The sequence below is a fragment of the Diospyros lotus genome, chromosome 10 (assembly GCF_014633365.1).
Source record: "Diospyros lotus cultivar Yz01 chromosome 10, ASM1463336v1, whole genome shotgun sequence".
NCBI classification, from domain to species: domain Eukaryota; kingdom Viridiplantae; phylum Streptophyta; class Magnoliopsida; order Ericales; family Ebenaceae; genus Diospyros; species Diospyros lotus.
The window spans coordinates 32,103,164-32,129,181 of NC_068347.1; the positions used below are offsets into that span (position 1 = coordinate 32,103,164).

General features: G+C 37.9%; 2 protein-coding genes across 5 annotated transcripts in view; both read right to left on the reverse strand.

Annotated features, from left to right (window-relative positions):
- Positions 1 to 24,531, reverse strand: part of LOC127811552 (protein NRT1/ PTR FAMILY 5.2-like) — a 50,903-nt gene extending 26,372 nt beyond the window's left edge. Inside the window, exons 1-4 of one of the 4 annotated variants that reach the window (XR_008025723.1) lie at positions 24,169 to 24,531; positions 23,491 to 23,989; positions 19,836 to 19,880; positions 19,249 to 19,482 (exon numbers count right to left, since the gene is read on the reverse strand). Coding sequence is in view for 2 of the 4 variants with exons in the window: in XM_052351510.1 (XP_052207470.1) it covers positions 23,529 to 23,989; positions 24,169 to 24,295 (588 nt within the window). In the remaining 2 variants the exon portion in view is untranslated. Of the gene's footprint in view, positions 1 to 19,248; positions 19,483 to 19,835; positions 19,881 to 22,289; positions 22,389 to 23,490; positions 23,990 to 24,168 lie in introns of those variants that run through there. The other 3 variants (XM_052351510.1, XM_052351511.1, XR_008025724.1) reach the window with 3 other exon arrangements.
- Positions 3,561 to 4,121, reverse strand: LOC127811244 (LOB domain-containing protein 30-like). Its single transcript, XM_052350953.1, has one exon. It carries the CDS (start codon positions 4,119 to 4,121, stop codon positions 3,561 to 3,563), a length of 561 nt encoding a protein of 186 aa, XP_052206913.1.
- Positions 24,532 to 26,018: the final 1,487 nt, after the last annotated feature.

Sequence of the window (26,018 nt, forward strand, 5' to 3'; positions counted from 1 at the left end):
CTCCAGTCGGAACTTCTTGCCCCTCATGTTCCTCTTGGTTATGGCGTGCTGAATCTTCGCGCTCGGGGGTGTCTTCTCGGTCTCCGTCTGAGAAGAAGGGTCGGAGATGAAGTAGAACTCAGCATTTGTCAGGGTCCACCTCTTCAGGGATGCGTTCTCATCCTTCTCAATGAACTCTTTATAGCTGCTCTTGAACTCGTCATTGCATAGGACAATGCAGGGGATCCTCCCTTGATCTACTTTGGCTTTGCGTATTTGCACTTTGACTGCCAGCCTTTGTTGGCCCTAATAAATTTCTTCCAGTGCTTCAGGTACTGGGGGTCCACGTCGTCGATGACGTTGTACCAGGCATCACCATCGTGTCGGCCCATGTCGAGGTACCCTATGTAATAATTGTGCAGGCCCAGGCTCCTTGCCCAGCAAGTCTTGCCAGTCCTTGAAAGGCCTTCTAGAATGATGCTCGTGGACCTGCTGGGCTTGCTTCGCTTGGGCTTGACATTATCTGCGGCCCATTCAAGGAGGTCCATGGGAACATGTGAGAAAATTCAAAATTCGGGCTCATATGCCTTGGGAGGCTTTTGGAAATGTTTTTCAAAATTATGAACAAGTCTATCCCTATTAAGATAATAACCTCTTGCGTCACCTTTTTGGACAACCTCCAGTGCCTTCATCTTATCCCCGGTGGCAAGCGCAGCTGTGTAAACGTCCGACATCTTGTCCGCATAGGCCTTGTTCCGGCTGGAATGTTCCCCAGTCAATGTGGTTGTCACACTTGGCAATGTAGGACTGTACCGCGGAGTATAACTTGGCCGGCTGCACGTTAGGGTGAAAGTGTGAGGACTTGGTCGGAGAGACCAGGTCGAAGAACTTCTGGCTCATCGTTTAGAACTTGCCCTTGAACTGGATGAGGCAGTGCAGCTACGAGCTGCTGTCTTGGTAAGCCTCCGGGCATACCCATATGTAAACAGGTTTTATGGGGTAGTTGAGGTTGGTGATCTGCTGGAGGCAGTCTTCCTTCGAGAGAGAGCACTGGGGATAGGTTAGGAAAATATTTTTGGCATTAATACGAAATTTGGAAGAAGGGCGTGGCATTTTTGTAAATAAGGGGGGTGACACCAGTTTGGAGCCCAGGGTAAAAGTCCTTGGAATTGGGGTAACTGGTGTCGCTTATATACCTCCCCTCGCTAGAGGCCCTTTAATATTACAAGGGCCTCTAGCTCCTTCTTTGTTCACCACGTGGCGTGGCGTGGTTGGTCCACTTGCTGGCCATTGGTTGGCCGGCATAAAGCCACGTTTGAAGTACGTCTGACGTGGACTTTGCACAATGGGAACAATGCATGCACATGGCTAGTGTGAAAAGGTAATTGGTTGAGAGGCGTAGACGGGCCCCACGCGTACTGGAGAAAGAGGGTGGGTTTGCACAAAGGGGGCCCCACCTGTGAGTTAAAAAGTTGCGGGGGTTTGAAAACTCAATTATTGCTTTTTCAAATTTTAAAAGGGCTAATGTGACATGTCATGAGGAAGTACGCGTACCCTGTGTGAATTCGTACTCCCGAATGTGAATGGGGGACATGTGGCCACATAACTTCTGGCTCTTCTTCCCTGGTGCGAGCACTTGTCGCCTGATGGTGGGGGCGTGTCGTCCTATTGTGCCACATGTCAATCGAGGGGATTTTGTGTTCAAATATGGAACCCACAAATTTTGGAAAGGGTGATGAAATTAGTGTCAGGTGCAGGCGAGTGGGATAATATTGATAACTGTGTGGGCCGTGCCCCTAAATTGCGGGCAAAGGCCAGCCCAAAGCCGCGCATGTAATATCCCGAAATTTGAAAATAAATAATAATTATTCAAATTGATGTTGAGAGCATTATTGAATAATTAGGAATTCAAGAGAAAGTATTTATTTATGTGGTTTTGAGGAAAATGGGGAATTAAAGGTAATTAATTAAATTATTTAAGAATTATTAATCACTATTAATTATCGTATTTGTGGTGATTATTGAATATTTCTGGGTTAAAAGGAAATATTAATTTATTTGGGTATTAGGAGATTTAAGAAAATATGTATTTATGTTATTTTGAGAAAATAATTATTTATTGGGGAGTCATTAATTTAATTGGTGTTAATAGTAATTATTAGTAATTTGGGAGTATTTATAGAAATAAGAAAATAAATTAATTTAGTGGATTTTCTGGAAATTTGGGGTATAAGTGTATTAAGAGGGAAATTGAATGTGCAGGTGCAAGTGAGTTTTTCAGAAGTTATGGGTGCTGGTGCAAATCTCGCAAAGGGCTGAGAAGTAACTTTAAATCTAATACAATGCATATTAATATTAAGGATGGCAAGTAGCGCAGACAACACACGCGCGCAAGGGTCAAATGGCAGGTCGCGGGTTTGAACTTGCGCTGGTGCGAGCACTGGAGGGATTTTAGCTGATTTTTCAGCCAAAACCTTGCCCAAAATGGCGCCGTTTTGGGCAAGGCGGTGGGCAGCCAGCAGCAATCGGGGATCATTTCGAGCAGCAAGCAGTAATTAAAAATTGAAGAAGAAGCAGCAGCGCCGTGATGAAAAAATAGAGGAATTTGGGGGGCAAAATCCAAGATTAAATGAGATTTAAATGGGTTTTAATTAGTTAGGTAAGTAAAGAAATGTGTATTAATCATTCTGTACGGTTGAAATTTTATTTTGAGTCCAATTTTATTAATTTTGAGAGTTATTTCATTTTACAGCGTGTATTAATTTGGTGACATTTAAGTGTGAAAACGCTGTAAATAGCTAAATAGAGGCAAGCTCCCTTTACCCTTGCAATCTTTTTCTATTTTATGAACCCCTCGCCTTCCCTTAACTCGTTTCAGTGTTGCGTATTAATTATATAAATTGAGGATGCTATTGACATGATTTAATTTAAAATAAATATGAGACTCATTGGGATTTTAATTATGGTGTGCCTACGTGGGATTTTAGACGGCTAAATTAATTATATTACACGATAGATTTATTTAATTAAAGCTACGATTTTATTTATTGCTAGCAAACGTTTTACTTCGCAACGGTTAGTCTAGGTAGCCCTGGTAGGTAAATTGAGAGATGTGTAGCTAGACAATCATTAAAATGATGTCAGCAAGTTACGAAAATAAGGAGCCTATTGATATGAGGTATAGGCACTTGCAGCCAGTGAAAAGCCGTAAAAAAAAAAAAATTCCAAGACACATTCTCAGAAGATTTAACAGGATTATTTTTAATAATGAAATTGACAATGATAGCTTGAGGTTATTGGATGCTTAGCTATGTGTGACTTGATTAAGGGCGCGAGTTATCGGGTGATAATTAAAAGCTGATATTTTACCTCGATTTGATGAATTATTAAAACAGTTGCAAGAGGCTAAGATATCTTATGATCAATATACAATCGAGAGTAAAACAAGGGAATGAAACGTTAAAAGTACCAAAGCATAATATTCATTCCATATGTTCAAATAGTTACAAGAGATCAAGCCATACAATTACTTAAAAGAAAAGAAAAAAGGCAAACCATAAAACTGATAATGATGCCGATGCTCAGTGACGACGACGGTTGCCAAACACGATAGGTCCTAACTCATCGATGTCATCTGGAGGTGGCATTTGGCTACTACTGGCTTTGCCAGGGTAAAGTGGAAGAGTAGCCTCTTGGAAACTAGGATGAGAGACATTCTCTGGGATGATAGGAAGATCGAAATTCCAACTCGGATTTTGATCGGGTTGAGGAACAGGTTGGGGATACGAAGAATAATATACGAATAGTGAATCTTGTAAATAAGCTCGATAAGTTTGCAAATCACTAACTTGCTGCTGAAGGGTAAGAATGTGGGATACACATCCATAGACGGGATCTTGGAGCCGAGCTAAAGCCTCAATGGTAAGTAAAACAGCTGCCTCAGACCGGTCTCTTGCCGGAACCTGGTACAGAAGGAAGGAGGCATTGCTGACACCAAAAACTCTGTGGATGGCAGAAAAGTCAATAACTCCTTCCTCATGGCTGAAGTATGGTGCAAAGAAGCACCGTGGAGGGCATTGGGCATGCAAGACTATGCAGGCACCACACCGAGGCTGGGGTCGTGGTATGTTGCTCCTTGGCATGATAGATCTGGATCTGTCTAAATCTAAACAAATCAAATATGGGTCGGATCTAAATAGATGAGTCAAAACAGATATGGGTCAGATCTAATGGGTCGAATCGATAATAGGTCAAACCTGAAACAGGTCGAGTCAGGTCAAGCCAAGTCGGGTCGGATCGACCAGGATCTGGCAACAATGGTAGAATCGGCGACGGTCGAGGTGGCGGCCGAGGGAAGTTGGGCCGTGGCTGGTGGCCGCTGGCTGCGCGAGGTAGCTAGCAGCGGTAGCGACGACTGGATCTGGCCTACAGAGGGCCGTTTGGGCCGTTGGAGATGGTGATCGGCGATTGGAGGTGCGAAGAAGCCTAACGGTGGCTTGCGATCAATGGCGAAGCAAGCGTTGGAGGCACTTGCAGAGGGGACAGCGGCGGTCGTCGGAAGTAGTGGCGACGCTGGAAGGCAAAGGCGGCCAGTGGCTATTCGTGCGCAGGGTCGGTTCGCTGCTGAGGAAGGAAGGAAGAAGAAGAAGAAGAAGAAGGAAAAAGAAATAAGGGAGAAAAAAAAATGGTATATATATATACTTATATAAATAATAATAATAATAAAATATATATATATAAAAGATTCCAGAAATTTTATGCAAAAATGTGTTTTAATTATTCCAAAAATTTTGGCCAAAAAAAAAAAAAATTCCAAACATGCGAAAACTTATGTTCGGGGATTTTAGGGTATTCATACTCCTGACCCTATGTTTCGAAACATGGAGCAATATAGGGTTTGAAATAAGATATTTTGGCAAGCAGTGGTCAAAAGGTGGTGACAGGACACTCTGGAAAAGATATGGCCACGACATGAACTTTGTGGTTGGCTTACCTAAGACAAGGAAAGGGGTCGATGAATTGGCTTATCAGGTTGCACTGCCACCAGCATTATCGAGGATACATAATGTATTCCATGAAGTATATTCCAAACACATCACACATTCTCAGTTACGAGTCTCTAGACCTTCGTGAAGATCTAACGTACAAGGAATCACCGATCAAAATCTTAGAGAAGGCCAGCAAGGAACTAAGGAAGAAGAAGATAATGTTAGTCAAGGTCATATAGGGAAATCATGCGGTAGAAGAGGTGACTTGAGAGCCTAAGGATGAGATGCGCGCCAAGTGTCCACAATTTTTCTTATAAGTTTTCATTTCGAGGACGAAATTTATTTTTAGGGGGTAAGGAGTTATAACACCGAGTGTCATTTTACATGCATTTATAAATTTTGGGTAATTTTATTTCTTATACCATAATAAATTATTTAATTATAATTATTATTGTCAATTATTCAGCCTTGTTATGCAGTGGAAGGAAATTGACGTCATCACGCTCAATGTGCTAATTAGAAAAAAAAATTGATAATTTGTTATTATGTAGTTTAATGTGTTACTATTGATTTAAGAATTTTCAAGTGTATTGTATGTTTATCAAATTCAATTCAAGTGGCTAAATATATTTATTTGGGTTTGAATTTTTATAGCACTCAATAGGACCTAAAACATAAATTAATTTAAGGTTGGGCCTAATTTATAGAAGACTCATTTTTGCCCAATAAGTGAGAAAAAAAAAAAACTCAAAAGCCCAAAGCCCAAATAAAGCCCACCCAACTCAAAACCTAATAAAAAGAGAAAAAGAGAAACCCTAATATATATCTTTCTCCCCTCCCAAATCTCACGTCTCTCCCTCACCCATCTCACTTCCTCTCTCTCTCTCACACACACATCTCACTCCTCTCTCTCTCTCTCTCACACACATCTCACTCCTCTCTTCTCTCAACACACACATCACCTCTCCCCAAGAAAAAGAGACGAAGAAAAAGAAGAATGAGGTAACTTTTGTTTTATTTAATTTTTCCCAAAATCTACCTTTAATAAGATGGGTATTATAGAGGCATGTAATTTTATAGAGGAATGTATACATCACCTCTCCCCAATATGTATACATAGATGTGGCAGAATACATATGATTGGTTTGATTTTATATTGATCGGGTATTATAGAGGCATGTAATTTTGATAGATCTAATGGAACAATAATGCTGCCTAGATTTAACAGCTTTTCTACTTTTACTTTAAAAATTTGCTAAAAATTGTATATGTCGAATTTTGGTGAGATTCAAATTGGAAAATGATCCTCTATGAGTTGTTTATGATCTAGACTTGGAATGACCTCATTTGGAGGCTCGTATAGGTTTTTATGATATTTTTCGTATACATTGATAGATTCATACGAGAACAGTATTTTGGAGGATAGAAAAATATTTTTGAACCCCAAACGTTACTGTAATGAGCTCATTTTTTTATATGATGAACTTATAAGAGTTTACTACATTATGTGTAAATTTTATAATTTTACGATATCTTTTCCTATTTTTAAACGATTTTTTGAAATATTTTACTGCATGCTGCCATAAAAAAATAATAATAATTTTGTTTGTGGATTTGGAAAAAATATTTTGTGGGTCTTGAAATCTGAATCTTGATGTGAATTTAATTGAGAATGTATCTCTATGAGTTATTTAGCTCACAAAATTGGATTCACATGATTTTGGTGCTAAGAATTTCAATTTATGTTTGTCTTCGTAAGGGCCAACGGTTTAGATTCATAAATGGGTAATGTTTCACTAGTAGGTTTATATTGTAAATGTTTTCTTTATATTTTTTCATTTAAAACTATTTATACATGTAGTATCATAATAAATTAACTTAAGAAAAATAGTAGTGAATTGGAGTCATGTTTAGAAGGTAAGGATTATTAAAAAAATTTAACGTCATTGATAATGAACTAGGATTTTTGGCACATTGACGGCGTGGGCATTTAAGACTCTTCCACTTGCAAATCCAATGAGTGAACTTTAAAGACTTTAGGTAAGTAAACTCTCTCTAATTTTCACCCATGTTGAACGATTAATGTGGAAAAATTGTGCTTTGTCGTTGGCTTGCAAGTATTTAATGCTAAATCTTTTCATTTCATGTGCCATTTCCTTACCTACAATGAAAACGATTAAGCATGTACATATATATATCATGCCATTGCATCAATGAACACGCATAGGCATTGATTTGAGAAAATTAAATGTTTTCAAAGAAAGATATGTAAAGTTGCAAATTTTCTTTCAAAGATATGTAACTCAAGTTTTAAAGGAAATGGGTGAGTGTTTATGCCATGAACAATATGAGTGGGAAATGGGGCGTGGGGGACCAACACACCCGATTGATAAAGTAATGTGAATGTGAAAGTTGAAAGTGGAAAGAATTTTTTTGTCGCTTTGTGGTACCATCGGTGGAATGAATCTGGTTCCAAATAAGAATTACCCACTGCATTCTGATTGGCTAGATCACACACCCTATGAGCTCATAATACTAATGAAATGTTTTTGAGAAGTTAAAGTAAATGGGGATAAATTTTTCAAATTTATTCAAACTTTACATATCACAAGCATGCATCATGTGCATGGAGTTTACTTGTTGAGTTTTAGCTCACCCTTTTATTTTCCCTAAGTTTCAGGTGATGAGAGCTAGATGGATTGAGGAGATCGCTTGGAGGCAGACTCACCCAGTACCCAATGGCATATGGTTTTAGTTTTGGACTTGTGGTTTGTGACTTTTGTTCGTTAATTGTTTACTTACCCACTTCTTTAATTGTTTAATTTTGAGATTTCGAATAAGATAGTTTTGGTTTGATTGGACTCAACTTCCATTTGGACTGAGTTATTTACTTAGTTAGTTAATATTTCTATGGTTGTGAGTGCGGTGTCCCTCTACAGGTTGGTTAAGTCAAACTTATAGGGGAGATTCTGCCAAAACTTCTATAGAATTTTTTTTTTCAAAATATATATATATGTAAATATATATATGTGTGTGTGAGGTAAAAAAAAGAAGTAAAAATAGATAAGTTGAAGACGAATTTATTTTATTTCCGCATTTAAAGTGAAGTAAATGTCAACACATCTAGGTTTTTATGATTTTTAAACTTGGGGTGTTACATACCTCGTTTAAGGAAAATGATTAAGGGAACTTTTAAAGATGCATTTAGGGCACACGTTGCTTATGATAAAGGCGTGTATGGCTAATTTCCTTCCCCGGTTGTGAATGAGCATGGGATACTCTTGACCTTCTTGAAGATTTACCGAGGAGGTTGCCTTAGTAAGAGATTAATCATGCAATTGAACCGGGCAGCCTTGAGGCATAAATGTCCCTTCTCCCAAGCAAATGATTTGTCGGGCTAATTTTGAGGTGTTTTCTAATGATTGCTCATTGTACTCGTACGACCTCTATAAGTTCGTGGCCATGCCATTTGAGCTGACCGACGCCTTCGCAGTATTTATGGATTGATCGAGACTGGCGATAGAGATATAGGTCTAGAGTTCCCTTGATCTCCTCAGGCGTTGTCGATGCCCTACAAAAAGCTTGCATCAATTTCATGGGAGATGAGGTCATGGTAGAATGTGAGCTGAAGGTCTATGATTGGATTTTTCCAAGAGAGATACGGAAAGGTCCCACGTGGTGGGAATGTGCTATAGGAGTTCGATGGTAAATGGTAGATCCGTAGGTATTGAGATGTGTGCTTGGTGTAAATGTATTTACGATAAGCCTAGGGTCGAGCTTATCCTAAGAGAGATCTGTAATGTGAATTCACTGAAGGACTACTACGGAATTGTAGACTTAGAGTTTACAGCGGTTATGCTACTTGGAGATTCGGCATCGCTACCTAGATAAGGTGTAGGTGTTTAGTTCTTACAGGTGGAGTAGAGTACAGGTGACGCCGCGATTGGCGTGATGAAGGACTAAGGCTGTGAGATTTTGTAATAAATAGAGTAAAGCAAATGTGGTAGCAGACGTTTTGGGTCACTGTAGAGCATCTGAGATAAAATGAATTAGTAATAGGAAAACCCTTCTAAGATTGCAGGAGATACTCAGGTGTATTGCCAGGACCGAAGTTAGTTGTATGTCTAAGTAACTGTAGGCTTCTACTGTAAGGATAGTGGTTGTTGTGAGTTCGTGCGATACTAATCACGGACCACATGCCCTAGAGTCGGTTATTGATCGAGTGAGGATATGAGACTCTTTTGGGTGCTAGTCAAGTGGTACATCAATGGAAGCATGAGATGGTCTGTTATGCCCGCCATAAGAATGCTTAACCCACATTTTTAAGTTACTTCTCCCCAAAAGTGAGACCTATGAGATGCCTTGGGGATTAGAACAATTACTGTTATGGTGAGGTGCATTCAGTCAAGCGGACTATAGAATAGATAAAAACGAATTCTAAAGATCGTGTTCCAGCTAACTTATAGAGTTTTTGAGGAGGTTAGGGTTAGTATTTATCGATTAAGAGGAGATATGGCAAATTAGCTATTTGTTGTTAAGATCAGTGACTGCACTCTCACCCTGCAATTAAAACACAATAAAAACAAATCATAATAAAACTTTTATATTTTTTTTTTATTTTAGTGAGAGGTTTATACTCGCCAGTGTACGAGTGCAGTTGTAGTCCAAATTTAAATTTATATTTTCTGGATGAATCCAGGTCGTCCACTGAGAGATTTATTTATGGCAAAAGAAAAAGAATGTCACACACACGCACACGCATTTGGACAAATTGACAACAAGATTTTTTATGGTTTTGTTTTTAGACAACATATACTAGAAAATAAAGTAAGGCAAAAATTGAAATAAACATTAAAAGTAAAAATATGAATTTGGATAGTACTTGAGTTAAGACAATTTCAGTACCAACCCGTTGATTCCCAAATTTTAGTATAAAAGATTAGCAACATTAATTTAATTTCAGATATGAGGGTTTGTTATTAAATGCAATTAGAGATGATGATAGTTCTAGGTTAAGCAATCCCCATACATGATATGCGGGATTCTAATTTAAGCAACCACCATAAATTCAATTGTAATTAATACACAAAACAACTAAATTAATCATCCGGGTTTGGGTATGATAGCGTTTCCAGTTCTAGTAACTCTCATACATGGAATGAAAGCTCTAAGTTAGGCTTACGCTCCAATCCAAACCTAGTGATTTTTCAATAATTAATACACACTCATACTGAAATTTAAATTAATGTTACTTATTTAAAACGCAGCTTTCTTTGGGAATCATTGGCGTTGGACACTGTCCTTGCCTTAACCCAAGATTAGATTTAGCTACTCATCTCCATTAAATTAATTGACAGGAATTTAAATGACATAATTTAAATAACAGAATTTAAATGACAGGAATTAAAATAGAAGAAACTAACCGGCCATTTAGGCGGTAGATAATTAAAATACAAGAATTAAAATTGCAAGAATTTAAAGGCATAAACTAACCGTCCATTTAGGCGGTGAACAATTAAATGATAAGAATTAAAATTGCAGAAATTTAATGGCATAAATTAACCGGCCATTTAGGCGGTGAATAATAAAGTAATAATAAATGACATAAGAATTTAAAAGAAGAAAGGAAGTAAGTAAGATCACAAGAGAGAATACTAAAAAAATGGGAAAGAACAAGAACAATTCTCAAAGAGAGAATTATAAGGAAATAACTAAACTTTTATTCAAGAATAATAATCACCCTTACAAATGCAATCAAGTGAGCTATTTATAGGCCACAAGATGCAATACAAACCACACAATTTCAATTATTCAATTAGACATAATTATATCTAATGGGCACTCACACACTTAAAGTTAAATGGATTTTAGCTATAATACACACCTAATATTAAATGGATTTTAGCTAAAATACATACCTAATAAAGCACTCATAAAGTTAAATAGATTTTAGCTATAATATCCACCTAATAGTTAAATGGATTTTAGTTAAAAAACACACCTAATAAAGCTCTCACATAAAAAATAAAAATAGATTTCTTTAAATTGGTTTTTAATCTTCATTAGGATTAAAAATAATCCTTGGGCCTTCTCCAAATAATATCTTCCATGGGTTGCTCAAATTGGGCCTTAATTCTTTATGGGCTTGAATTCTTCATGGACTTTAATTTTTCATGGGCTTGATTTCTCCATGGGTTTGATTTCTTCATGGGTTTGATTTCTTCATGGACTTGAATTCTTCATGGACTTTAAGTCTTCATGGGCTTGAATTCTTCATGCCTAAAAAAATAAAAATAATTTAATGTTATTAATAAATTATATATTATATATATGTATTACACATGGCACATATATATATTATATTATATTATATATATATATATTACATGCATGCATATAATGATGTATATGTATTATATATAATTTTATATATTATTATTATTATTATTAAATTTTACTTTAAAATTTCATTTCATTCATTTTTCAATTTAAACTTGCATATAACCATAAAATATATATTAATATCTAATTTAAACTATTTTTAAGATCAAAAGAAGGGTATAATTATAATAAAATTTTTATAAAATTAATCACTAATCAATCAGCAACAGGACAAGACTGAGGATTGGTGATCACCGAATAAGTCATAATAGGAACCCACAATTGGAGGTGCTGATTCCTTTAGGAGAGGTGATTTGGTGACATTTTAGATCTCGAGATGTATTGAGTGGAGAACGTATATTCTTTGGTAGTCCCAATTAAATGACTACGCGTATTTATTGACGGAACCCCGAGCATACACGACAAATTGTGGGAGAAAGTACTGCCGAGAAAATGTTGTGTACCTGGTTAAGAATCAGTTGAAAAAGTTAGACTAAAGGATATTACTGTTGAATCCTTGATTGAGTATGTAGTATCGTTTGATTGGTCACGTTACCGAGTATTAGCCTCTTGACATGTAAGAGGGTGGCTTTACTCCTGTCGTTACCGGTTGTATTTGTAGTTAGTTGCATTTGCATTGAGCTTTGTGCTACAGATCCATTTATCATTGAGATTGAATATCTCTGAATTTTAAGCTACTTTTAGGTTGATATGTGATCGAGATAGTACCAAACAGAAGTGCGATGAGAACGCGAGATAGCTTTGGGGAACGGTTGGATTATAATACTGTAATAGGGAAACCTTATTGTTATATGTAATATGATTGATGATGTTCCTTACGTTGGTTAAGGTATTAGTGGTCATGACGTGGTCCTATTGAGGTGATGGATTAGGGAAATGTGCTAGTGTATTAAGTCAAGTAGGATATGTCATGGACTTGGACTTGTGGGAATACTGGAAAATGATAATATGAAATGTCCCTCTGGTGATATTGAGTAATATCATATGACTCGCGAGCGTGTCTTTAGGAGATAGATTGAGTGCGAATTTCGAGGATAAAATTCTTATAAGGAGGGGAGAATTATAATATCCCGAAATTTGAAAATAAATAATAATTATTCAAATCAATATTGAGAGCATTATTGAATAATTAGGAATTCAAGAGAAAGTATTTATTTATATGGTTTTGAGGAAAATAGGGAACTAAAGGTAATTAATTAAATTATTTGAGAATGATTAATCAATATTAATTATCGTATTTGTGGTGATTATTGAATATTTCTGGGTTAAAAGGAAATATTAATTTATTTGGGTATTTGGAGATTTAAGAAAATGTGTATTTATGTTATTTTGAGAAAATAATTATTTATTGGGGAGTCATTAATTTAATTGGTGTTAATAGTAATTATTAGTAATTTGGGAGTACTTATGAAAATAAGAAAATAAATTAATTTAGTGAATTTTCTGAAAATTTGTGGTATAAGTGTATTAAGAGGGAAATTGAATATGGGGATGCAAGTGAGTTTTTCAGAAGTTATGGGTGCTGGTGCAAATCTCGCAAAGGGCTAAGAAGTCACTTTAAATCTAATGCAATGCATATTAATGTTAAGGATGGCAAGTAGCGCAGGCAGTACACGCGCGAAAGAGGCAAATGGCAGGTCGCGGGTTCGAACCCGCGTAGGAGGGATTTTGACTAATTTTTCTAGCTAAAATCTTGCCCAAAACGGCGTCATTTTGGACAAGGCGGTGGGCAACCAGCAGCTGCCACGCGACGCGTGCTAAGCCGCCCACTTTTTGGCTTTTTAAAGCCCGATTTTAGCAGCAATCGGGGATCATTTCGAGCAGCAAGCAGCAATTAAAAATTGAAGAAGAAGCAACGGCGCTGTAATGAAGAAATGAAGGAATTTGGGGGCAAAATCCAAAATTAAATGAGATTTAAATGGGTTTTAATTAGTCAGGTAAGTAAAAAAATGTGTATTAATCATTCTGTGCGGTTGAAATTTTATTTTGAGCTCAATTTTATTAATTTTGAGAGTTATTCCATTTTACAGCGTGTATTAATTTGGTGACATTTAAGTGTGAAAACGCTATAAACAGCTAAATAGAGGCAAGCTCCCTCTACCCTTGCAATCTTTTTCTATTTTATGAACCCATCGCCTTCCCTTAACTAGTTTCAGTGTCGCGTATTAATTATATAAATTGAGGATGCTATTGACATGATTTAATTTAAAATAAATATGAGACTCAATGGGATTTTAATTGTGGTGCGTCTACGTGGGAATTTAGACGGCTAAATTAATTATATTACATGGTAGATTTATTTAATTAAAGCTACGATTTTCTTTATTGCTAGCAAACGTTTTACTTCGCAACAGGAGTGCAAGAAAGGTAAGAAACAACCGTGTAGAGGCAAGCTCTAACCCTCTCCTCATGTTCTTTAATTCTCATGAGAGACTCTGTGGTTTTTTGTATTTTATCCCCTCCCTTACTCTAATTTGGCGCCTAGCATTATTTATTGAGTTATTATTCATTTGTTTTAATTTAAATTAAATTCAAGACTTCTAGAGTTTTATTTATTGTGTGCCTACGGGGGTTTGTACCGCCCCCATTCCTTTCGGAATGATACTGAACCCAGCTTGGGGACTAGGTTCCTAGACGTGCAGGCTTATTGACGGTTTTCTGGGGTTTATTTATGGTTCGGTTAGAGCTATCGAGCAATGGGGCAGGGGTCAGCTATTTGATGACATTAGGGTAGACTATTGTACGGCCCTGAATTGGACCGTCGGGTGGACACTCCTAGTCACTGGCCGTTGATCGGTGTCGAGCACTGCTGACTAGCTCTGTCAGTATGTGAATTACTGCACGATTAGATTCATTATATTACTATTCATGATTTGATATGCACATGGGTACGGGTTGCATGTTGGGATATTCATTTATTGAGTATGCTTGGGACACGAACATTCTAGCTTGGTTAGGTTGCATCCAGCATGAGCATATGCATCGCGTGTGGTTTACTATGTGGGCAGAGTATGGCCTGATGCCTAAATGTATGAGCGTCAGTGTATCACGTTGATGCTCACTATGCCATTGCATTTTTATATGCATTGCATGGTTACTTGTAGTTATCAGATCTCGAACGGGAGGATCGTTCCGAGAGAGCCTATGGCTCGGGTGTCGGGAGTACCGACACGGACACACGGGTGATGGGAACACCGATCCGGGATAGCGCGTGCAGGTTTGTTGGAGATTTATGTTGCCTTTCAGGGCAACGGCAGGTTGGTATGGGACTTGGGTGTCGTGTGTCTTGTGTGGGCCCCAAGGACCGATATGTGCTTTCATTATGCTAGACTATTATGTGGTAGCGTCTCATGGCTTGTGTGTACTTGAGGGTTGGTGTTATGGGGGAAAGCTTATTGGATCTATACAACCTTCAGCCTTTCTTTCTTTATGCTTGCTGAGTCTCTCGACTCACTTTGCTTTCCATCATTCTAGATAGTGGCAGCATAGGCCATAGCAAGAGAGTCAGATTTTAGCAGCAGAGTCGGTATGGTGTACAGGTAGTCCCATTAGTCCCGGTCAACTCTGATAGTTCAGTAGAATTTACTCTATTATTTTTACTATGTCAGGTCTTCCCTCGTGTCTTATGTATGTTGGCACAGGAGTCTAAATTCATTCATTTATCTTGTGACCATTGTGCTAGCGATGTTCCCGTAGTGCATGCATGTATATAGATTTCGCTTCCGTTGTTTTAATTCTTGTGTATGCATGCCAGGGTGGTTCTTGTCTTGTGGTTCATTCTTTTTCCTTCCGTAAGTGCTCCCGTTCGAGTAGTCCGGGTGGTTGGGATATCCGGGCGGGGGTGCTTACAGCACGAGTTTGGAAGGATGGATAATTCAAACCAAGGACAGCTATGGCACCTGCTGAAGAGATACGGATCCAGTACTATTTTAAGGGAGTGCACCATGTGGTCCATCGAGCAGTCGGGCTCGGGCTTCATCGGGTGGCTTAATGGGCTGGGCCGGGAGGAGTTCCTGATTTTCAATGGCCTCAAGAGGCTGTCCTGCAGTGCAGCGAACCCTGATGCAACCGAGGAAAATGACGACCCTGCCACTTGCGCCAAGGATCCACGCGCCCCTAGCCATGACCCCCCACCCCTTAGTCCCAATGTGAAATGTAAAATGTACTGGTGCACTCATGAATTTTAAATAAAATTTTATTTATAAATTCCAGTCGTATTTTGGGTAGAACCCAATGCAGTTGTAGCGTACATCGTAGCCAATACATAAATGCTATTTGTCCATGGCACTTTTAATATAAATTAAAATTAAGTCTGGGGAAATACAGCCTACTGAGTCTATCTGGGCCATGATACGCTGCTGTATACGCGTACCCATAACCTGCTCCAGGAGATCGCTACGAATCCGACTAGAGATCCGATATTTTAGATGGATCACCCTCGCCATCACCTTCAGAGCCTTCCGGAGGTTGTAGTTGAACTTGCTCAAGGTGAAGTACACGTGGTCGTCGAAGCCCTTCGTCGTCCTGAAGTACAGCGAGTTCTTCAGGGTGTCGGAGTAGACCACTGATCGCATGAGCTCAAAGAAGAGCGTGGGGTTGTAGGCAGCCATTGACGTGGTAGAGGGTGTACCCGCACTCCAACCGGAACTTCTTTGCGTATTTGCAGTTGGACTGCTAGCCTTTGTTAGCCCCAATAAATTCCTTCCAGTGCTTTAGGTACTGGGGGTCCACATCGTCGATGACGTTGTACCAGGCATCATCATCGTGTTGGCCTATGTCGAGGTGTCCTATGTAATAATTGTGCGAGCCCAGGCTCCTTGCCCAGCAAGTCTTGTCAGTCCTTGAAGGGCCTTCTAGAATGATGCTCATAGGCCTGCTCCGCTCGAGTTTAACATTATCTGTGGTCCATTCAAAGAGGTCCATGGGAACATGTGAGAAAATTCAAAATTCAGGCTCATATGTCTCAAGAGGCTTTTGGAAATGTTTTTCAAAATTATGAAGAAGCCTATCCCTATTAAGACAATAACCTCTTACGTCACATTTTTGGACAACCTCCAGTGTCTTCATCTTATCCCCAGTGGTAAGCGCAGCTCTGTAGACATCCGACATCTTGTCCGCATAGGCCTTATTCAGGCTGGAATGTTCCCCAATCGATGTAATTGACACCCTTAGCAATGTAAAACTGTACCACGGAGTATGACTTGACCGACTACTCATTGGGATGAAAGTGTGCGGACCTGATCGTGCTATATGGGCCTCTATTTATAGAACACTCATCCATTTGATAGGAAAAATATCAAATTACCCATTATTTTAAAAAAAAATCTAAATCCCAAACATCTAAATCTCTTGATAAACTAACCTAAAAAACGCCATGAGTGTGAACGTACGTGAGGCCCCTGCAGAGAATCTTTGAATGTTCTTAGATATTAGCTGTGAGATTAAGATAATTCTAAATAATATGTGCCCGAGTGAGTGGTCTCTGTGGCCAACGTACTCACTCAGAGAGAGGATATGGGTATATGTGTACTTGAATATGAGTTTTTGACTATTTTAGTGTGTTGTAAAAAAATTAATATACAGATTTAGATTTTTACCCCACACCTATGATCTTGATTGTGCCATTATTTGTTACAACATTTACTTGGATAGCGTTTCTTAAATAAGATATAAATTAAAAAAATTAATATATAGAAAGTATTCTAAATTTTTGTTCTTATTAATGTATTTGTTAAATTTTTTTAATAACTCTCAAAAATAAAATTACATAACTTCTTACTTGACATTTTTCATATAGGCTTATCTCTCTTTTTCTCAAGATAAGCATATCAAGACCTTGGGATTATTGTTCTTGTGCTATCCCTGCTGCTTGTGCCCTTGATTTCAACAGAGAAGATAAATCGTAGGTGAAAATTTTACCTTATTATGCAGAATAAGAAATCAAACCCATAACCTATTGGTGCGAATCCTAATTTATCATGATCCAACCACTTAACCTATGCCATGGGACATATATTAGACCTTATTGATAAGAACGCATATGTTCTTCAATGTATTTTAAAAAATTTAACAAATAATTTGATAAAAAAAATTGAATATTTTTCAATTTTATCTTGACTACTCCATATCTTGATCCAAAAAGCATTCATACTTTATCTTCATATAATTTTATCTTACTAATTTTAACAAACACTAATTTGGTGGAATTAGTTGCATCTAAAATTTAATTAAATTTTTAATTAATTTTATTTATTTATGAATTATGATCATATTAATTATTAAAGAGTTGAGATTAAAACTTATAACTATATATAATCTAATATAATATAATAACTCTAAGGGAGTGCTATATTTAATGATAATTAATTAAGAGTTGTAATTGAGATTTGTCCGGGAAGCTCAAAGGTGGCCAATATTCTTGGGACACCAGGCACACTCACCCTCGTATGCATGTGGCAAAATAGTCGAATTTTTTTATTATTTTAATTACAATTTTAAATTATAAAATTTTAAATCAATTATATCCTACAAATTTTTATTATTTCAATTACACACTTAAATTATATTTAATTTATTCTCCTTAATAAATTTATTAAGTTGTATAATTGAGTGAAAATTACATAATTTAAAAATATAATTAAAAAAATTAAATATCTAAATAAAAAAACATACAAGTACATATGATAAAATATATATTTGGCCTATGCCCTTTCTACAAAGCAATACATTTAGTCTATTATAAGGTTGTAATATACTATCCCTAGTAAAATTATTACTGTCGCATGATTATCACTTTAAGCGTGTGTGAAGGTAAACTAATTTTTATTATTATTTTTTAAATCTAGTTTAAAATTTATTATTTTAAAATTGATAAATTAATTTTGTGTGTTATTTTAAAAACTAGTAAAGATTATCATAAACAACTCCACGCATATAAAAATTTATAATTTTGAAGATCTCTTGTATAGGTAATTATATGTTTAATACTATATTGTTATTTATTTTTTAAATTATATTATTATGTTAAGGTTGTTTCTATTATTAAACTTTACATAATTTGATTATTTCGCAATGAAACCAAGGTTTATGCACTTGAAGGATGAGAGTTTGTCAGTTTGACATCTATAGGAAAAACATTTGATTACATTGCTACTTCAAAGTTTATGCACTTAAAGTATATGCTTCTTTGTTTATTATTTGTTGAATGTTTATACTTGAAATTTGAAAATGGTATGTAATTAGGATGTTAATTACTTTGAATGTTACACTTGAAAATGGTATATAATTAGATTGTTTTGCTTTTTTTGTTATTTTCCTTTCTGAGTGTTGATATAATTTTGTTGTGTGATATAATTTAAGCAGAAATCAAACTTGACAATGTAAGGCAAACGGGTCTTCTAGTTTTTTTTTTTTTTTTTTTTCAATTTATTTAGTTATTCAATTTTGTTGATTTTTTTAGTTTTCTCAATTTTTTCAATTGATTTGATTTTTTCGAATTTGTTAAATTTTTTAAATTTTTAATTTGTTCAATTTGAACTTTTATTTGATCAATTTAGTTTAAATTTTTACATAATTTCAATTTAATTGGTTTCTACACCTCGATTGATTTAGTAATCGAAGCAACCAAATGTTAACCTATCGATCTGATTAATGAATATCCAACCCCATGTCTTCATTTTAATTACACACACACCCCAAACTTGAGGGTGCATGCTGCTGCAGGGTGCATCCTACCCTACAAAATAAGAAAAAGATGTTCCCATAGCAACCTGATACCCCAATGTAAATCATTAATAGAAAAGGAATATGCCCCATCTTCAACAGATGACATGATGTTTAAAACCCAATTTCAAACACTTCAAAGTCAAAACGGAGGACACAAAGTGTTAACTGCAGTCATTGGGATGTCATTTTCTGATTGGGGAACAGAATTTCAACGTCATTAGTAAATCAAACGCCTAAACAAATTCAAGAAAAAAGTCTAAATTCTTAATATAGAGAACTTCAACACCACCAAGTGAGAACTTGGACTAGACTATAGCATTGGCTGCACTAGCAATCCTTGGCCACAGATTGGCACACTCCTTGCCAATGGGACCGGTGATAGCAGACCCTGAAACCACCATGAAGCAGTTAGCCATGCCTACAGCCATATTTAACAGACCACGTGTTTGAAAAGACAACACGGCATCCGAAACATCAGCCAAAAACAAAAACAAGCAAATACACTCAATTATTCAGTTTATGAGTAGATAATATAACATCCACGAGCCAGTTTGATTCAACAATGTCTAACTCTACACCAGAAATCATTTAACAAGAAGGTAACAAAGCAACAGACAATATGGCATCAGTTCCATCTTTATATACTCCTTTCTCCTATTGTCAAGGTAGAGAGGAAACACCAAAGCACAAAACAAAAATACAGAAGCAGTCCAGATTAAATTGTTCTTAATAGGACCTTACCTTTCATTTCACCACCCTTCGGATTGACGATGACTCCAGCCTTATCTGCAGAAAACAACCAGCATGTAGCATACGCCAACAACATATGACGGGATCTTTAGTAAGTGCCCATGGAATGAAACACAAAAACCTAACTGGGCAGAAAATCAAACAAATAAGGCCAACTAGAAGAATATGATACTGCCTGAATATCACCAATTCTTTCGTATGTATTATGTCATGGCAGTAAGTTAGTGCAAGTCAGAATTCCATCATGCATCAAGAATGTAGGCAAATGAATTAGGGTATGAATCTAATTCAATGTTGTAAAATAACACCGAATTAGAGATGTTACAGTTAATAATTTAAAAATAATAATAATAATAATAAATTAAACACATAGATAATAATAATAATAAAAATTATTTTCTAAATAAATCAGGGTAAAAATTATGAATAAAAATAATAAAAATTATTATAAAAAATAATAAAAATTATAATTTTTTATCTAAATTACGAAAAAGTAATAATAATAATCTCTCTTAAAAATAAAATAAAAAATATTTTTAATATTTCTAATTCTTTATTTCTTTTCTTACACTAAGATATTGGGAATGAGAACGGAAACAATTGAGTTTGGGAAGGCCAATTTATAGGCCTTCCGAACGCGTACTAGACGCGTTGAACAGCGTGGGTGGCGTCGCATGGACAGCTTATTCAAAGCTGCCCATGTGCACCTCTTGGCCGCCTCCAATTCTTCCCTCCTTTTCCTTCCTTTAGTTTTCTTCTTTCACAATTGTCAAAAAGAGGGCTGCCCCTTTCCTTTTTGACTTCAACATGCATCACACAATCCATTGCTAAAATACAGCCAGAGAACATGACTAGCCTTAACAAATATTGTTAACACTATAAGAAAAAGTGGTATTGTCGGCGAAGTTTTTCCGACGGTTTTATGAAGTGTCGAGAAAACATTACCATTACCGGCGATTTTTTAAACCGCCGGTAAAACGTTAGCATTACCGGCGGTTTTTAAAACCGCCGGTAATGGAGTCAACATGACCGGCGGTTTATAAAACCGCCGATTATAGCATACACATATCCGGCGGTTTTATAAAATCGCCGGTGATGTTGACCATAACCGGCGGTTTTTAAACCGCCGGTTATGTTTTCCCTTCATCGGCGGTTTTAAAACCGCTGGGGATAGTATCTATATAATCCCCGCGCGCGTCCTTAACCCCTTCGATTTCTTCCAAAATCCCTCCCTGCAAACCCTAACCGGTTCTCTCATTCGATCACCCTCGCGCCTCGCTGCCTCCCTCGATCACCCTCGCTCGCCTCGCCTTCCCTCTCTCGCTCGCCTCGCCTCGCCCTCCCTCGCTCGCTCGCCTCGGCTCGCCTTCCCTCGCTCACTCTCAGTCGGCCTCGCCCTCCCTCGCTCACTCTCAGTCGCTATCGCCCTCGGCCTCGCCCTCCCTCGCTCACTCTCAGGCGCTATCGCCCTCGGCCTCGCCCTCCCTCGCTCACTGATCAGTCGCACATGCAACCAGAGAAGTGGTGATTGGAATTGGGGTAAATTACAGTTCGATTGCTCCGCGATAGTTGTTCTTCCTTGATCAGGTTTGTCTCCAGCTTGTGTATAATGTATCTCTATCGTTTATTTATCTGTCTATACGTATGAATCTTGCGTGTTATCCCAGATCCTCTGTTTCTCCGTTCCAGATCAGTAGCATCATCTATGTTATGATTTGATTGTGCTTTGTGCTTTGACTTAATTTTACCAGTTAGTGGTGATGCTATGATATGCTTGTGCTTTGTGCTTTGATTTTGTTTTACCAGTTAGAGGTGATGCTATGATATGCTTGTGCTTTGTGCTTTGATTTTGGTTGCATTTATAGGCTAAGTTGGTGTCTGTATTTATAGATGCAATTAGCGATGATGAGCTACCTTGGACTCGGGCAAAACAAGAATGAGACTTTGCCACTGTTATACCTGGCCAGCCACAATTTTTAATCGGGTTCATTAAAAATTAAGAGATTCTAGTTAATTAAGTACTTTCCTGTTCACAATTAAATAGTTAATTAATTGAGTGGTGAGATTAATTAAATCTGAACTCAAGACTTTTGGTTGCTTGGATACTATTTTAAATTGTTAAATCAACTCCTGTTCACACTTTTTTTTTAATCGATCCCACAAAGATTTAGTCAATTCAATTAATTCTTTAGTGAGGATTAGTTTATTTTTTCAGGTATTAGGTAACAGCTAGCTTCTCAATAAACTGGTAATTTTATATAATCATATACAGATCATGTCAACTTATATATCCAATGAAAAATACGTTTGCAGTAGTTTCTTATTAGGGCATTGTCAAACCCTAAAAATGGCAGTATTATTGTTAATTAATACTGTCATAACAAATATTGTTATGGCAATATTTGTTATTGGTAATTTTATATAATCATATACAGAACATGAGACTAGCCTTAACAAATATTGTTAATTAATTTCCAAGTATTATTTGGAAATCTGAATATAAGCAAGTACCAGAAACACGGGCAAGGATTTGGGAACGGGTGCCTATATATGAAAGCAATCAGCGGAGTCAAATAAAAGGGGAAAAAAAAGGAAAACTTTTAAATGTAAGGCCTAACTGGAGCAGATGTGATCTCAAGGATCATCATCACATCTGTAACAATTAATAGGCAGGTCTGATTTTCCAGACTTGTAACTGCATCATCCACAGAACTAAGAGGATATGTACTTGACTTGGTCTGGTGATATAACAAAAATCAAGTTCCATGGAACAAATTTAGATGGGGCTTTGAAGGGCATTAATGACTCTACATCTATGGAATAACCAGTTTTCCATGAAGGAAAACAAAAGGTATAGGGAAAAACTAGAGCTTTTTCTTGAACCATTCAAGATCTATAACACAGAATTTTTTAAAGTAATTCTTAATTTTTTAATTTTTTTAAAAAATATATAAAAAGGGAAAATCTGTTGAGGAACCTGCAGAAGAACATCTGTTAGAAGAAACACGGGACTCAATGTAATGAATATGTTCTGTTTTGAATGAATTGTTGTACAAAAAGGGCAAATCTACTTCTACACCTCGGGCTATGGAAAGCAGCTTAAATGAAAAAAATAACCTTACTCAATTTACAAAATTGCAAAAGCCCGTTCCCTGTTCTTCCTCTCCCCTCATCCAGCGACCCCATGGCCATCTCCTCTCTCCTCGATCTCTTCCCTCCTTCCCATGGCTGCCTTCAGCAATCACATGTCGCCGCCATCCAACGGTGGTCGCGTGCGATAGGCAAGGTGAAGGCGACGACAAGATGGTGGCGACGGGCGATTGCTGGGAAGGGGGGGAGACCGGAGAGAAGAGGCGGTCATGGGTCGCTCGGTGAGGAGAAGTAAATTTACAGAGAGGAGAGATATTTCCATCATTTTGGTGTGTGGGTAGCCCTTTCTGTAGCCATGTGTGTAGAAGTAGCATGATCAAAAAGTGATAAACCTATAATATAATTAAGGTTTGAACTCAGAATATCCTTATAACATAACGACAAGGATGGTAGCAACGGGATAACACTGGCCAAAAGCATGACAACCGGCTTCATTGAGGCAATATGTTAAACATCTTGAGTGCATTGAAATTAAATTCATATGAGCTAAACAAACCTCGAGGGGTGCCGGGAATCAAACTTTCCTTTCTTGGCCTAATCTTCCAAGTCAAGTTCGAGGGGTTCTCTGGGATCGCCGGGAACCGGCACTTTCCACTTCCTCGCGGCAGCAACAATGACTTTCGTCATCCTCGTGAAGGGACTTTCGGTGGGCTCCCGGTGCCGGTAGAAGCGCTTGCCGGCCAGGAGGATCAAAATCGACAAGGAAAGGCCGGCGGTGGGAATCCCATATCCCAAAGTCCACCCCACATTATCCTGTACGTACACAAGAACTGTGTTGGCGAAGACCGTGCCGGTGGAGACGATGAACGTCCACCAGTTAAAGAAGGAAGCCTTTTGAGCCTTCTCCTTGGGATCGGTCTCGTCGAACTGGTCTGCTCCGATGGTCGAGGTGTTGGGCTTCGTCCCGCCGGTGCCGACGGCCAGCTTCTTCGTCAGGTAATTTATCATGTTAGATGATATGCATTGGTACGCCATCGCCTCAAACGCGTCGCACACTGAAACAAAAACAAATACAATTTTGGATGGAGAAGAGAAGAAACCATTAGTGGCTTCCATGGAAGATGAAAGATAATCTCTTTATGGTTCTTGTTGAGCTAACACTGAGTCCTTTCAAACGGCTCAACTCAGACCCTATAGAGAGAGAGAGAGAGAGAGAGAGAGAGAGAGACAGTACCAACAACAAAGAAGCAAGCCCTCCATCGGCCTCTCTTGGACCTAAGGACAGGGTTGCCTTTGAGATCCACAGTTCCATCCTCTGTATAGGCAGTATAGCCATGGCTGCCAGGTTCTTCAGCCACCATAATAATAATAATAATAATAATAATAATAGTATTAATCTTGCTCGAGATAGTTCACAAACTCTTGGTTGGCACAGTCTGCTGCAACTGCCCTCTATTTATTTATAGTAAACCCATCCATCTTTGGTCAACCTATCCGTCTCTTGGGTACACTGAGCTCGCGTATAGCAGCAAGGAATATGTCTTCTTTGTCTTCGTCATTGCCAGAGGAACATGCAGGCACAAGGTCTGAATAAAAGGAAATTGACAAAGGAGACAAATTAAATTAAAGAGATATATATCCTTCACTTTAGGTCTTCTTCTTCTTCGTTGAAATGCATGCACTTTATTTTCATCCATCGACACTTTTATTAATTAATATTGATTGTATCATATTTAAATGTGAGAAGTAAATTACAAAGCATCTTTATTATAAGCTTGATAAGAGTTTTGTTTGTGGTTGTGAACTTTCCCGAGAATCAAAAAATCTTAAAACTTTTTATCTAATTTGTATTGTCACAACATTTGTAAGCACCCATCCGGATATCTTCAACTATCCGGACTACTTGAACAGGAGCGTCTACGGGAGCAGAAAGGTAATGAAACACAAGACAAGGACTACCCTAGCATGCATACATAGAAATAAAAACAACGGAAGCGAAGCTAAACACATGCATGCACTATGGGTACCCCGCTAACACAGCGATCACAAGATAAATAAATGAAAACAGACTCCTGTACCGACATACACGAGACTCGAGAAAAGACCTGACACAGTATGAAATAATAGAGTAAGTCCTACTCAACCATCAGAGTTGACAGGGATTGATGGGACTGCTTGTACACCATACCGATACTATTGCTAGAAGCTGACTCCCTTGCCATGGCCCACGCCGCCACTACCTGGAATGATGGAAAACAAAGTGAGTCGAGAGACTCAACAAGCGTAAGGAAAGAAAGGTTGAAGGCTACACAAAACTAGAAATCTCTCCCCAGAATAAACCCCCAGGTACACACAAGCCATGAGATGCTACAACACAATAGCATAACATAATAAAAGCACATACCGGTCCTTGGGGTCCACACAAGACACACGGCACATAAGTCCCATATCAACCTGTCGCTGTCCTGAGAGGCAACATGTATCTCCAACAAACCTGCGCGCGCTGTCTCGGGTCGGTACTCCCGACACTTGAGCCATAGGCTCTCTCGAAACGGTACTCCCGTCCGAGAACTAATAACTACCAGTAGTCATGCAATGCACATAGAAATGCAATGGCGTAGTGAGTATCAACGTGATACATGGCGCCCATACATCCAGGCATCAGCCCATGCTCCGCCCACATAGTAAACCACACGCGATGCATATGCCCGTGCTGGATGCAACCTAACCAAGGTAAAATGTTCGTGTCCAAGCATACTCAATAAATGAATATCCCAACATGCAACCCATATCCATGTGCATATCAAATCATGAACAGTAATATAATGAATCTAAACGTGTAGTAAATCACATACTGGCAGAGCTAGTCAGTAGTGCCCGGCACCGATCAACTGCCAGTGACTAGGAGTGTCCACTGCAGGGCCATACAATAGTCTACCCCAACGTCACCAACAACTGACCCTTACCCCACTACTCGATAACTCTAATCGAATCATAAATAAATCCAAGAAAAACTGTAAATAAACCCGCACGTCCAGGAACCTAGTCCCCGAGCTGGTTCAGCATCATTCCCAAAAGGAGTGG